We start from the raw sequence: 12,367 nt of genomic DNA on the forward strand, positions 1-12,367 counted from the left end.
GTTCAGTTTAACTGAAACAGATATGCGGTAGTGGAAGAGAATAATGACTTTAAAAGCATTTGATTCCTCACAAGCTTGGGAGATAGTTACTATTATTATTATCCCCATTTTACAGATGAGGAAACTGAGGCAGACAGCGGTTTAAGAGGCATGCCTAGGTTACACAGCTATAGAGGTTGAATTTGAACTCAAGACTTCCGAGCTTCACTTTCCACTCCATCCACATGTGCCCCTGGCCAAATAACCGTGCAAGCCTTCCTATTCCTGTTCTCCTAGAGAAGTCAGGATAACGTTATTTTCTCCAAGTCCCAAAACTATACCATCACGTTTATGGGAAATTCACTGAGGATAGTCCCATTATACACGGGTTGCCAATTACCCGCCTCTCACTCTAACCAAGACCTCCTCCTCCTCCCACAGCAACTTATAACGGAGCGCGGGAGAGCCGGCTTTCGAGGCCCCTAATCTATCGCCTACGCATGCGGGGCATGTTGCCTCATTCCTCAGAGTTGCCCGGCACAGAGCCTGACAAAAAAGAACCTGGTTTCTTCTAGGGTTGTGGCACGTTACATCTTATCTTTTCCAGGGATGACTTGGTCATGTAATGTGTTGAATTTCCCCAACCCTAGGGCAGAATTGGACGCGGATGAGGAACGGGGCTGGGACCCTAAAGGGAAGGCGCAGAACGGAGGGAGGCTTTGGGGTCAGGGTGTACGGAACTCAGGCGAACTCCTAGGACAGGCCCGGCTCGGGAGTGGGTCCTCGACCGTAACGCTGAACAAGAGAGGGGAGGGGAGGGAAGGGGAGGGGAAGGCGTTGGGGCTTCCGGTGGCGGCGGCAGCGGCGGCGGCGGCGACGCGGCCGTGGCGACGTTTGCAGGTAGCACGGCCCTGGCCTGAGCGCAGTGGAGAGGGGTGGGAGTCCTGAGGGCAGCCTTTACGTGCCGCGTTGGCTCTCCCCGGGTCCTTCTCCAAAGCCGCGGATCACCTGGAGGGAGGGGGGAATTAGGGGTGAAGGGAAAACCCTCTTCTGGCGCAAGCGCATAACTCTGGGGCGCTGCGCCCCACTACCTACTAGCATCCCCTTCGGCGCAGGCGCGGAATGCACTTTTTCTTCCCCTGATGCTCCCCCTTTATTTTCGGGGCCGTGGGCTAAGAAATATCAGGCACTATCCCGAGGGGGCAGCCAGAAGGAATGGGAGAGATCATTGTTCCAAGCCTTCATGCGGATTATCCGCAAACTCCAAATCTGGGTTTTCCTCACTGTCTCTTGAGTTCCAGAGAGGTAGGGGACACGTAAAAAGCCTGGGGGGACTGGCAGTAACTTATTCTTAGAGAGGGTGGAAAGATCTGCGGCCTGGGGGTGCCATCCTCCCAGGAGTTCCTAGCCATTTTCCCTTTCTAAGCCTTTGTATCTTCATATATAAAATGGGAGCAGTAACACATGCCTTGAGCTGTTCTAATCGACATCAAATGAAAGAATGTGTTTGAAAGCTTTCCGAAACCCTAAAGCTGTAAGTTGCAATCTATTATTAGTCCATAATTTATGTATATTTGGGGGGGGGAATAGCTTCTCTTGTTCCTTATATTGTATAATCTTGGATGAGTCATTGCTCCCTCTCCCTGGGCTTTAGATTTACTTCTGCAGCTTGCTTACTATTCTCAAAGTATTGACAGTAGTATAGAGAAGAAAGTAAGAAATGGAACTTCCATGAAGGAGATTTGTGAATGGTAAGGTGCTTTGAACATTCTGTAGTGGAACAGTAATAATAATTATGGGGTTGTAAATCTAGGACTGGAAGAGACTCCTAGAGACCTTCTAGTCTTAGGGAGGTTGTATGTGTCTTTTCCAAGGTCAGGCAGGTGGTAAATATCAGAGGTGGCTCTTTATATAGGACTTTAAGGTTTGCAGAGTACTTTTCCTCTTTGCTGTCTTGAGAGAGGGGTAGTTAAATTTTGTTATCTCCATCTTAGAGATGAGGAAACTGAATCACCTTCAGTTAAAATTATTTGGGGCTTCACAGCTAATATTGTCATAGCCAGGGTCTCAAACTTGGGAGAGTTTCAGTGCCTTCTCAATACATCATAGTGTCATAACAAATCATAATAGTGAAACTTTAGAGCAGGAAAAAATTTCATTTTGTAGGTAAGGTAACAGGTCTAGAGGAAGTGTCCCAAGCTTATATAGTAAGACTATGGTAAAGTTGGGGATAGAACCAGTTTCCTGACCCTTAGCCTCCTTGTATTCTTCCTACACAATATATTAGCCTCTCTCATACTGAGGCTGTTGGTTTGCCTGTCCAACACATTAGGATTTTATTCTCACCAATTAGCTAGATACATTGGAGTACATCATCTTGTAAGTGATTTTAATGTAGAAAAAACAGCATGATTTAATGACTTTGCCTTGTGATGAGTGACAGAAAGCTGTCGGGAAATTATACATTCTGGAGTCACTGGAGAGGTGGTAAATGCTATTAAGTTATAATATTAAAGGGGGAAGAGAGCCCCCTCTAATTGTGCATTAAGCAAAAAAAATAAATAAATAAACACTTTTGTCTCATTGCTGCCTAATACAGTGCCTGGTCCATAGTAGGCATTTAATAAATGTTTATTGATCAATTGATTATTGATTTTTTTTGTTGTTGTTGCTTAAAACACAACCATGCTATTATAAAGTTTTAAAGGACATTTTAGGGAACATTCCCCAGTGTAGCCCAAATCAGATTAAAATGTAATTGGGAGGGCAACTGGGTAGCTCAGTGGATTGAGAGCCAGGCCTAGAGACGGGAGGTCCTAGGTTCAAATCCGGACTCAGACACTTCCCAGCTGTGTGACCCTGGGCAAGTCACTTGACCCCCATTGCCTACCCTTACCACTCTTCCACCTATAAGTCAATACACAGAAGTTAAGGGTCTAAAATAATTTTTAAAAAAATGTAATTGGGAAATGTTTAACAAAATAGATAAAAATGCAATAGAGCACATAGATCATGTTAATATGTGATTTTCTAAGCCAACATGTAGCCTCAGGGATCTTCATTATTGTTTAGTGACTCCCTTTATATTTGAGTTTGACAGCACTGTTTAACTTATCCCAGCTTTACCTACTCCCCATCCTTGCTGAGTAACACATTGATTTCAGCTGCATCATAAAGCTTATTTTATTTTGTTTCATGATTTGTATATCTCCTGGGTATGAGGGTATTTAGGAAGTTGGATAGGATAGTCGAGTTATACTGCTTTTAAAAGGAGACAGCTGCAAAGTTTGGGATAAGGTATGGGCATAGAAAGAGAGACAAAAGGAATGTTTTAAAAAAATACTAGGGGGGCAGCTGGGTAGCTCAGTGGATTGTGAGCCAGGCCTAGAGAGAGGAGGTCCTAGGTTCAAATTTGACCTCAGACACTTCCTAGCTGTGTGACCCTGGGCAAGTCACTTGATCCCCATTGCCTATTTAAAAAAAAAATACTAGACCGTTATATTTTCTCCTAAAAGTAATAAAGAGAGAATCTGGGACTTGATTCAGACCTACTTTCCATTTCTTTTATGAAATTTTCTTTTTTATCTGTTGCAGAGGTCTATAAAGCGTTCAAGGGAACTCACTTGATGTTGCTCAACCAATCCGGCAATACATAACACCATTGTCAAAGATTGTGTCAGAAAAAGTCTTAGACATATGTCAGGGATACAGAAAATATTAGGTTTTTTTATCACAGCTAATAGACATTGGTTCCTTATTTGGAAAACTTAGCAGGGATTGACTTTTGATAGCTTTATTAGTGAACCACAGATGGGAAGTGTAACTAGCATCTGTAAAATATCTTTTAAAGATATATCTTAACTTGTCTTTTTCTCTTGCATTTTTTCCAACCCAGCTTTGGAATATTTACATTCTATTTAAGATCTTTCACTTTGGGGATATCAGGCACCCAGTGCTACAGGACTGTGTGATGTCATAGATTAGGAATTCTCTGAAATTCAAGTGTACTTGAAGAACTAGAGAGATCAGCAATAGCATTTCTCTGGATCATCTAGAAGGAAGGCAAAGAGGAATATCAGTTAGAATACAATGTTGCTAAACTTCTTCGTGTGAATGACTTATTAGTGAAAGCCTTCTCTCGCTTGTAAAGTTGCTGTCATTGGCTAGGATCATGGTTTGTTTCCTGTAGAAATGATTAGTTAAGTGACTTGTTTGAAAATAACCTAGTCCTATCACTGTCAGAAAGTTATGCTGTCTCCTGCTTCTTCTTCTCTCAGTCCTTCCATATACCACCATCTAATATGAGAAAAAAGATATAACATTCCATGTTAAAAGACACCTCGAATTGGTGAGAGGACACACTGCCTTACCTAGTGTATCTTATAAATATTAGGTGCCACATAAATATTTATTAGAAGAAAAGGAGAGTGGGTGATTGTTAAAGTGACCATAGGATACTATATCTAATAATATTTTCAAATACTAAAAATATGACTGCTTTGTGAGATTCAGCTAAGAGGTCTCCAGTGAAGCCCCCACGAATCTGTGCTTCACCCTGGGCTGCTTAACATTTTTATCAGTGACTTGAATAAAGGCATAGATGGAATACTCATCACATTTGCAGATACCACCAAGCTGAGAGTGATGCTAACACAGTGGAAGATAGAGTCAGGATTCCTAAGGGTTTTCAGGGACAGGGAGATCATTGGACCAAATCTAATAAGGTAAAATCCAGTAGAGATAAATAAAGTGTTACACTCAAAAAATAAAGACTTACACTGAAAAATCAACTTCAAAAGTACAAGATGAGGGGGGGCCATGCTCTGAAAAAAAATCTGGGAATGTTAGTAGACTACAGATTCCATATGAGTCTGCATTGAAATGTGGCAGCAAAGAAAGAAATGCAATTTTAGGCTGAATTGACAGACATAACTTTCAGGAATAAGTTGATAATTTCACCTCATTTTATTCTGCCTTGTCAAGTCTCTTTTGAAGCAATGTTCAGCTCTGGGCATATTGATAAAGATATCGATAAGCTGGAAAATAATCCAGAGGAAGGCCCTAGTTAAGGAGATTTCATTAAATAGTCATACAAGTTTTAGTATGACTTCAATTTCGTGGAGAACAGTAAAGAAACCCCAGAAGTTTTTGAACATTGATGTTTTTGAATCTCCAGAGGTTGTTGGGTTTCAGAAGAGTTATGTTTTTCTTGTATGAACAATTTGTAAAACATGATAGCAGCCTGATTCATTTAGACTTTTCCAGTGTTTTAAAAGCTCCATATTTGTCTGCTTCTCACTTGCTCAGCCTCTGTTGTAAGGATCTGCAAGAGTAATTGGTGAGGAGGCAGCTGGGTAGCTCAGTGGATTAAGAGCCAAGCCTAGAGATGGGAGGTCCTAGGTTCAAATCTAACCTCAGACACTTCCCAGCTGTGTGATCCTGGGCAAGTCACTTAATCCCCATTGCCTACCCTTAGCATTCTTCTGCCTTGGAGCCAATACAAAGTATTGACTCCAAGACGGAAGGTAAGGGTTTTTAAAAAAAGAGTAATTGGTGAATGTAACTGTCAAGAAATGTTGGGAAACTGTATTTTCCAGTTTACTCAATTTATACTTGAGGAAACTGAGGGGCCAGAACTGAGGGTCCAGAAGAGTTAAATTATCTGTTTAAGGTCACAAAGCTAGTAACAGAGTCAGAACTCACATGCCATTATTTTGCCTTTTCCTTCTATGAAAAGTAAATTCAGCAGAATTCTTTAGGGTTCATTTCTCAGTAACAAGAGAGAATATGATGAATTACATGTGACTCTTAAAAATGTTTGGTGTGAAAGATTTACTAGCATTACCTGGATGGTAGCAGCCCTATCATATCCTTCAAGTGTTTGGGTGGAGATCTTTGTACTCAAAATAGTAGCTTCTATTATGACTAAGGGATATGAATTTGTAAAAGAAAATAGCTTGTCCTTTGACCCCACCTATGTCTTTGGCAGGTGAACAAATGCCTAGTAATTTGTTAAGCCTAGGATAGAGTTCTGAGTGTTGTAGAGTTCTGAGTGTTGTGGTTTATTGGTTACCTGACCAAATGAAAAGGTGAATCAGAAATAGAAGGTACTGAAGGAAATATGGGAATAAATAATTGCTCTTGGTGAAATCCATTTAGATATAAAGAAATCCAATTTCAAAGAACAGCGAAAAATTTGATCTTCTTGAAGTTATAGACAGGTAGGTAGGGGAAGTTGGTACTTGAGATAAACAATATTCAGTGTAGTCTGCTCTTTTGGTTCCCTAAAAGAAAGGTCATTGGGTTCAGAGCATCTAAGATTTAGAGTTGAAAGGGACCAGAGAGATTATCTAGCTCAATTCTTCCCACATTTTATAGCCTAGGCTGGGAGTGTTCAAAATTTCCTAGGTTTAGTAAGAGCCTAACCTGGATTTTAACCTACGTCTTCTATCTCCAAGCCCAACATTCTTTCCAGAATACCAAGAGGGCATTTGCTGTTCAAGTTAAGAAATAGGTCTAAATAACTCTAAGGAGTCTTCCAACTCTTGAGATTCTATGACTTGTTTGTATATGGCTAGAAGGTAGGGAGGGAACCTCATTAGCATAGAATGAAAAAAATTTTGGTAAGATGGTGGGAAGTGAGACTTAAAGCTTGGCCATAGTGATAATAGGAAAGGCATGCAAAGGCATGGAGGCAGAAATGAGAATCATTTGTGTCAGTCAGTGAGCAGACCTGCTTGACTGGAATGGAGTATGTATACTTGCCTTCTTTACTCTCAGATCTTAAGTAAACAGACTTTGTTGGTATTGAAAATAATTATTTAGCTAGCAGCTGAAAGGACAGGGCATTTGGAGGCTAGAGCAAAGACAGAAATGTACCCCTACTCTGAAGCCAAGGCCTTCCTGTATTTTGTTGGCTCTTGCTATGGGTTATGATAGGAATCTGCTTTCAAGTATCCAGTTCTTTAGCCCTTTGGTCATGGTTCCCATTTAAATTGTATTTTTGGATCTCCCTTGCATATAACTCCGAATGTTGTACTTCTGCCCAGATCATATGGCTTTCTTTACTCCACCCTGCCGCCTGGTTGTTAGGTTTTCAGAAAGCATTGGTTTACTTTTCACTTCAGTCTGCCAATTCCATGCTGACCTTGGCATGAACATACCTCTTGGCAAAGAAGAAATGTTTTCTTCACTCCTGCACTACACAGATTCCCATGGTGGCTGTCACCAGCTCATGGAAGAGCACAGCATGAGATTCTATAGTGTTGACATCCAGTTGCAGGGCTCAGATATCATTTGAGCAGCCTACAGTCCTTCTTTCAGGGAAATTGTCACCTAGGTATAGAAATGGCTTATGCCAACATCTAGAAGAACATATTTTATCACCTACAATTTTAAAGCCATTTAGTTTTTCTAACTAATGTCCATACTCACATCCTGCCTATAAAATTTGGCTCAGGTGGTTAACTTATCTTTGAATCAGAGCATCTGGAAATTTTCCAGAGGCACTTAAGACAAACTGTATTCAGTGCACCAAGCTCATTTGGTTCCCTAAAAGGAGAGTCAGTAGGATCACCAGATCTTAGGTTTAGGGCATAAGTACACTGGTCAGTCCCAAGGCATTTCATACAGTAACTGAATTCCTGGAGAATTTTTGCAAATCAAATCATGTTATAAAAAAGCATTAAAGGAGCTTTTATTTAAAGGAAACAAATGAATTGGGCTTTCTTATACTTGCCATTACTCAAAGAAAAGGCAAGATTGGACCCAGGCTCAGCATCTAATTTTAGTGGGCCTAAATTCTACTCTTTACTTACCTCTCAGCTACCTTTTGCAAGTCTTAGTTCTCTCATTTATACAATGAGGATGAAAATGCCCAGAGACATGAAGTACAACTTGTTCAGAGTTGCCCAACTCAACTCACATGTCGTGACTCCTCAAAATCCTTTTCTTTAGACTTTCCGAGATGCACCAAGAAGACTTCTCAGGAGGAGTCATCGCCCTTCAGCCTTCCAGACACACACACCTGTGTATAGGGGGTTTTGTTGGTGGGGAAGGAGAGGCTGTCTCCAAGTGCAGCCAGCAGCAGAATCAACCAAGAATAATGTTCTGAAGATTCCTTATGCAAGCAGCAGCTATTCATATCATAGGACCGTAGGTTTAGAAATGAAAGGGGACCTTGTCCAACACCTTCCTCATCTTCCAGGTGAGAAACCTGAGGCTCAGGGTCACAGCAGAAGGTAGCAGAGGTAACACTTGTGCCACCTGACTATGTAGTGGCCACCTCCTTACCATTCTTACCTGAGCTCTGGGTGAGCCAGGGAACTGAGAGGCAGCCAACACAATGTAAAAAAGGCAGACATTTTATGTTACAATTCAATGGGTCCCATCCATCTCATTGTTGATAATCATTAATCTTCTATATCACTTTAAGGTTTACAAAGCATTTCCCTCATAACAAACTTATGGAAAATGAGACTCATAGTGGTCTAGTAACCAGGGTTGGGATTTTGATTCAGCTCCCACGTAATGCCACATTTAGCACTCTCAACCTACTATACAAGTGGTGTCAAACTCAAAAAGAAGCAGGCCACCATACTATATAAGGATCTCTGTGGGCCATATATTGACTTAAAAAACCACAAATGAATATTATCTATATTTCATTGTAGTTTTATTTATTCTATTAAATGTTTCCCAATTGCATTTCAGTCTGGTTTGGGCCACATTCGGGAGTGTTGTGGTACCAGTATGTGACACCTTTGCACTACCCCATTGCTACTTCTAAAGTTTTTCTAATGAGTATCTGGTTTAGTTCCCTTTTAAACCTTAGAGTTTGTAAAGCTTCAGTAGTGTCCTGTTTGACATAGAATCAAGAAATGTTTAGGAGACACCGTTCCAAAGGGCAGAGACAGATCCTTTTTTTCTTTGATGTTACTAAGAGCAAGTGGAGCTGGTCAACCAATAATAAACTTTGAGTCAGTCACCAGTTGCTTCCCTATTGGCCCACATGAATGAATCAGGTTGCCTTGGCTTGTTAAAGATCAGTTACAGTGCCTTCTGGGTGACCACACCTAGCACTTGTGTCACCATGAATGAGCAAAAGTTGCTCAAGTGTTGGGGCAAGTCATAGGTCATTCTGCTTTCTAGAGATATTAGGTGAAATGCAGTTTTTGCTTTTGAATCAATACAGTGATGTTATGCCAATGACTAATCATAGCCTTCAGTTTTTCCCTCTTATTCTTCAACCCATGTGCCCCTTCTCCTAGAAAGCTAATTTATAAGAAGTCTTCTACATTTTAAACTCCATGACAACTGAAAACAGTCTCATTTAATCTTTATGTACCTCCTGAAGCAGAAACAGGAATATTTATATGTAGACAATAAGTGTTTGAGAACAATGGAAAGAAAGGATTTTCTATTATTTTAGACTGCCATTGTGTCAAGAAGGAATATGTAAATCACTGGTGTATCCTTAAGAACCTGGGTTACAGGAACATAAGCAGTGGGTAAAAGTCTTTTTGCCTTCTTATACTTGATCAGCCAAAATCTAAGGAAAACTAAAACAGATACTTGTTAGAAGATTTTAGAATGTTAAACCTTTCCTTCCCTTTCCAGCTAATTGGCTTTCCACCTTGATTTTTGAAGAGGGGAAGACTGAAGTAGTCCCCATCAGGGGTGGTGCATAGCTCCTTATGCAGATCCCCTAAGGCAGGGGTCAGCAACCTTTTTGGCTGTGAGAGCCATAAACATTTTTTTAAATGTAATTTCGTGAGAGCCGTACAGTGCTCACAGTGCGTGCTCCTGTAACAGCGCCTGAAAATAAATTGACTTTATGGCTCCTGCAGAAAGAGCCATACATTGCCGACTCCTGCCCTAAGGGGTTTATGTCACTAGTTTTCAGGTTGTGACTGTAAAAAAAAATTTTTTTACTCCTGCCTTCTGTCTGAGAACTAAGCATTGGTTCCAAAGCAGGAGGGCTATAAAGGCATTTGGGGTTAAGTGACCTTGCCAGATTTAAACCCAGGTCCTCCCAACTCCAGGGTTGGAATTCTATCCAGTGAGACACCTAGCTGCCCCTGTATAATAATTTTCAAAGGAATTAGCCAATATTGATAAATGTAGAATGGGATTAAAAGATTTCTAGATCCATCATAAACTCAGAGTAGCTCCATTTGACATCTTGAAATCATGTCAACTGAGAAAAAAACATTTACAAGAAAACTTCTGCAATTTGTAATGGATTTCAATGAAATTCAGTCCCTCAATTAATATAGTATGATTGATTGCATTGATTGAGATCTCTAGTTCACAGAACTACAAGTAAGTACTTTTATTGTTTGTAAGGTTGCTCTCCCCCATAAGTATTTTGGTTTTGTTTGTTTGTTTTTCTTTTAAGTTGTATCTTCAGAATACTGGACAACTTGATGCTCCATGACACATTGGAGAAGCCGTTGAAAATTGAGTGGAAAAGAAATCAAAGAAGCAAATAGAGTTCACTTGCTGTTCAGGGCCTTGTGCCCCTCCTATCCTGCCTGCCCAGCAGAGACCATGTACTGCCTTCAGTGGTTACTGCCTGTCCTGCTCATCCCAAAGCCCCTCAATCCAGCTCTCTGGTTCAGTCACTCGATGTTCATGGGCTTCTACCTTCTGAGCTTTCTCCTGGAGCGGAAGCCATGCACAATCTGTGCCTTGGTCTTCCTGGCAGCCTTGTTCCTTATCTGTTACAGCTGTTGGGGAAACTGTTTCTTATATCACTGCACTGGCTCCCACCTCCCTGAATCAGCTCATGATCCCAGGATAGTGGGGACTTAAGATCCTCACATGCTGCTAATTGGTTGGCTTTAAAGATGAGAACCTAAGGGGAAAGGATGTTCACAATATGATTGATCGATCACAGGCTTCCTGCATGTCTGTGTAGACTAGATTAGTACATTCCTGATTGGACATCCTTCACCTGGGACATGTCACTTCCAGTCTTTTTACGATGTGAACAAAGGCACCACTGGTGCTTTTGGTTTGAAACCCAGCAGTGGTCAGTGGTTGTTGCTGTTTTTCTTCCCTGCCTTCATTCCTACACCTCATTGACTGGATGATCACCCTTTCATCTCAGATCTTGCCAGGGGACCAGACCCAATATGGCCAGCCTCACTGCTGCTCCAGGGATCTCCACTATGGAGCAGCAGAATTCATTATTTTTACCTAGGTGAACCCTGTCTGGAGTGCAACTAGTTTCCTTCTCTCTAACCTCTCAGCCTTATATTGCCCATAGGGCTAACTGTGTCATTGTCAACACTCGTCTCATAATTGCAGAAACCCCAGCTCTTCACCGAAGCCACTGGCACTTGGGAGCTCCCACTTCCTGCTCAGTAGGCTAGAATGAAATGTGTTTTGACATTTCAGTGCTGTCAACATTTAACCGTCCTGTTTCTTTTTCTGAAAGAAACGATGGCTCTCTTGCAATAGTTCCTGATTATCAGAACAAGGGCATGTCTTCCTTTATAGTGCCACATCCTTCCCCAATTTCTGGAGTTTACAGGGTTCTCATTTCTTAGGGGCAGTACTGTGAGCCATTGGGGTTTTTTATCTTTTGTCCCAGTTCCTTCAAATCTGCTGATTCCCACATGACTGGGTTGGAGAGGAGATCTTTGCTTTCAGAGTGGTGATGAGCAATCAATGGTGTTAGTTGGGGATTATCTTGTTTTTATTAGCTTGGAGAAGAATGTATATTGCATATCTGAATTGGGAATTTATCACTAGCACAGTTGAGACCTGGTACAATGGTGGAGATTGTTGAACGAAGCAAGCCCTAGAACACAACAACCTAAATGGAACAACTCAGGAGAGGTGATAAGAAGTGGCCATTTCCGTTCCATACTGGGAACTTGGGCTTTATCTTCAGAGATTCCACAGTACAAAGAAATAGCCAGGAAGAAGACTTTGTTGTTTTTCTTAGTATACTTCCAGTTTGATCCACTCGCTCATCATCCCTTGGATTGACTGAGGAGTGGGAGGTGACCTGGGCAGAGGACTGAACTTGGTGCTTGTCACCTGGGGAATTAGACCTAACAGCAACATTTTTGAAATTTAAGGGCTGCTGGTTAAAATACTGTTTTATTTTTGGTTGGCTCAATTGCACAGCTGTTTAAGATGTTTAATAAAAGCTTTATAAACTTTGGTCTGTGGACTCCAAGTGATTTGTAGAATCCTTACAGTACTGTTGATTTTTATACTTTAAATGAAGGTAACAGAGGAGTCCTATGTGGCACTAGAATGCAGCCTGTTAGGAAATTGCATGGAGAGGGGATGAAGAGCGGAGGCAGAAGGACCCTCCTTACCATTCATTGCAGACGTGAGGCCCGACAAGAAGTGATTTGTCTAAGGTCAC

General features: G+C 41.4%; 1 protein-coding gene across 3 annotated transcripts; it reads left to right on the forward strand.

Moving 5' to 3' along the window:
* Positions 1-832: 832 nt before the first annotated feature.
* Positions 833-12,166, forward strand: LOC123235440 (BLCAP apoptosis inducing factor). 3 transcript variants are annotated; one of them, XM_044661564.1, is made up of 2 exons: positions 833-879; positions 10,379-12,166. In XM_044661564.1, exon 2 carries the CDS (start codon positions 10,531-10,533, stop codon positions 10,792-10,794), a length of 264 nt encoding a protein of 87 aa, XP_044517499.1. In that variant the 5' UTR covers positions 833-879; positions 10,379-10,530; the 3' UTR covers positions 10,795-12,166. The 3 variants fall into 3 exon arrangements, with proteins under 3 accessions (XP_044517499.1, XP_044517501.1, XP_044517500.1); XM_044661566.1 differs by lacking the exon at positions 833-879 and adding an exon at positions 1,451-1,513; XM_044661565.1 differs by lacking the exon at positions 833-879 and adding an exon at positions 8,071-8,185.
* Positions 12,167-12,367: the final 201 nt, after the last annotated feature.

The sequence above is a fragment of the Gracilinanus agilis genome, chromosome 2 (genome assembly GCF_016433145.1).
Source record: "Gracilinanus agilis isolate LMUSP501 chromosome 2, AgileGrace, whole genome shotgun sequence".
NCBI lineage: Eukaryota > Metazoa > Chordata > Mammalia > Didelphimorphia > Didelphidae > Gracilinanus > Gracilinanus agilis.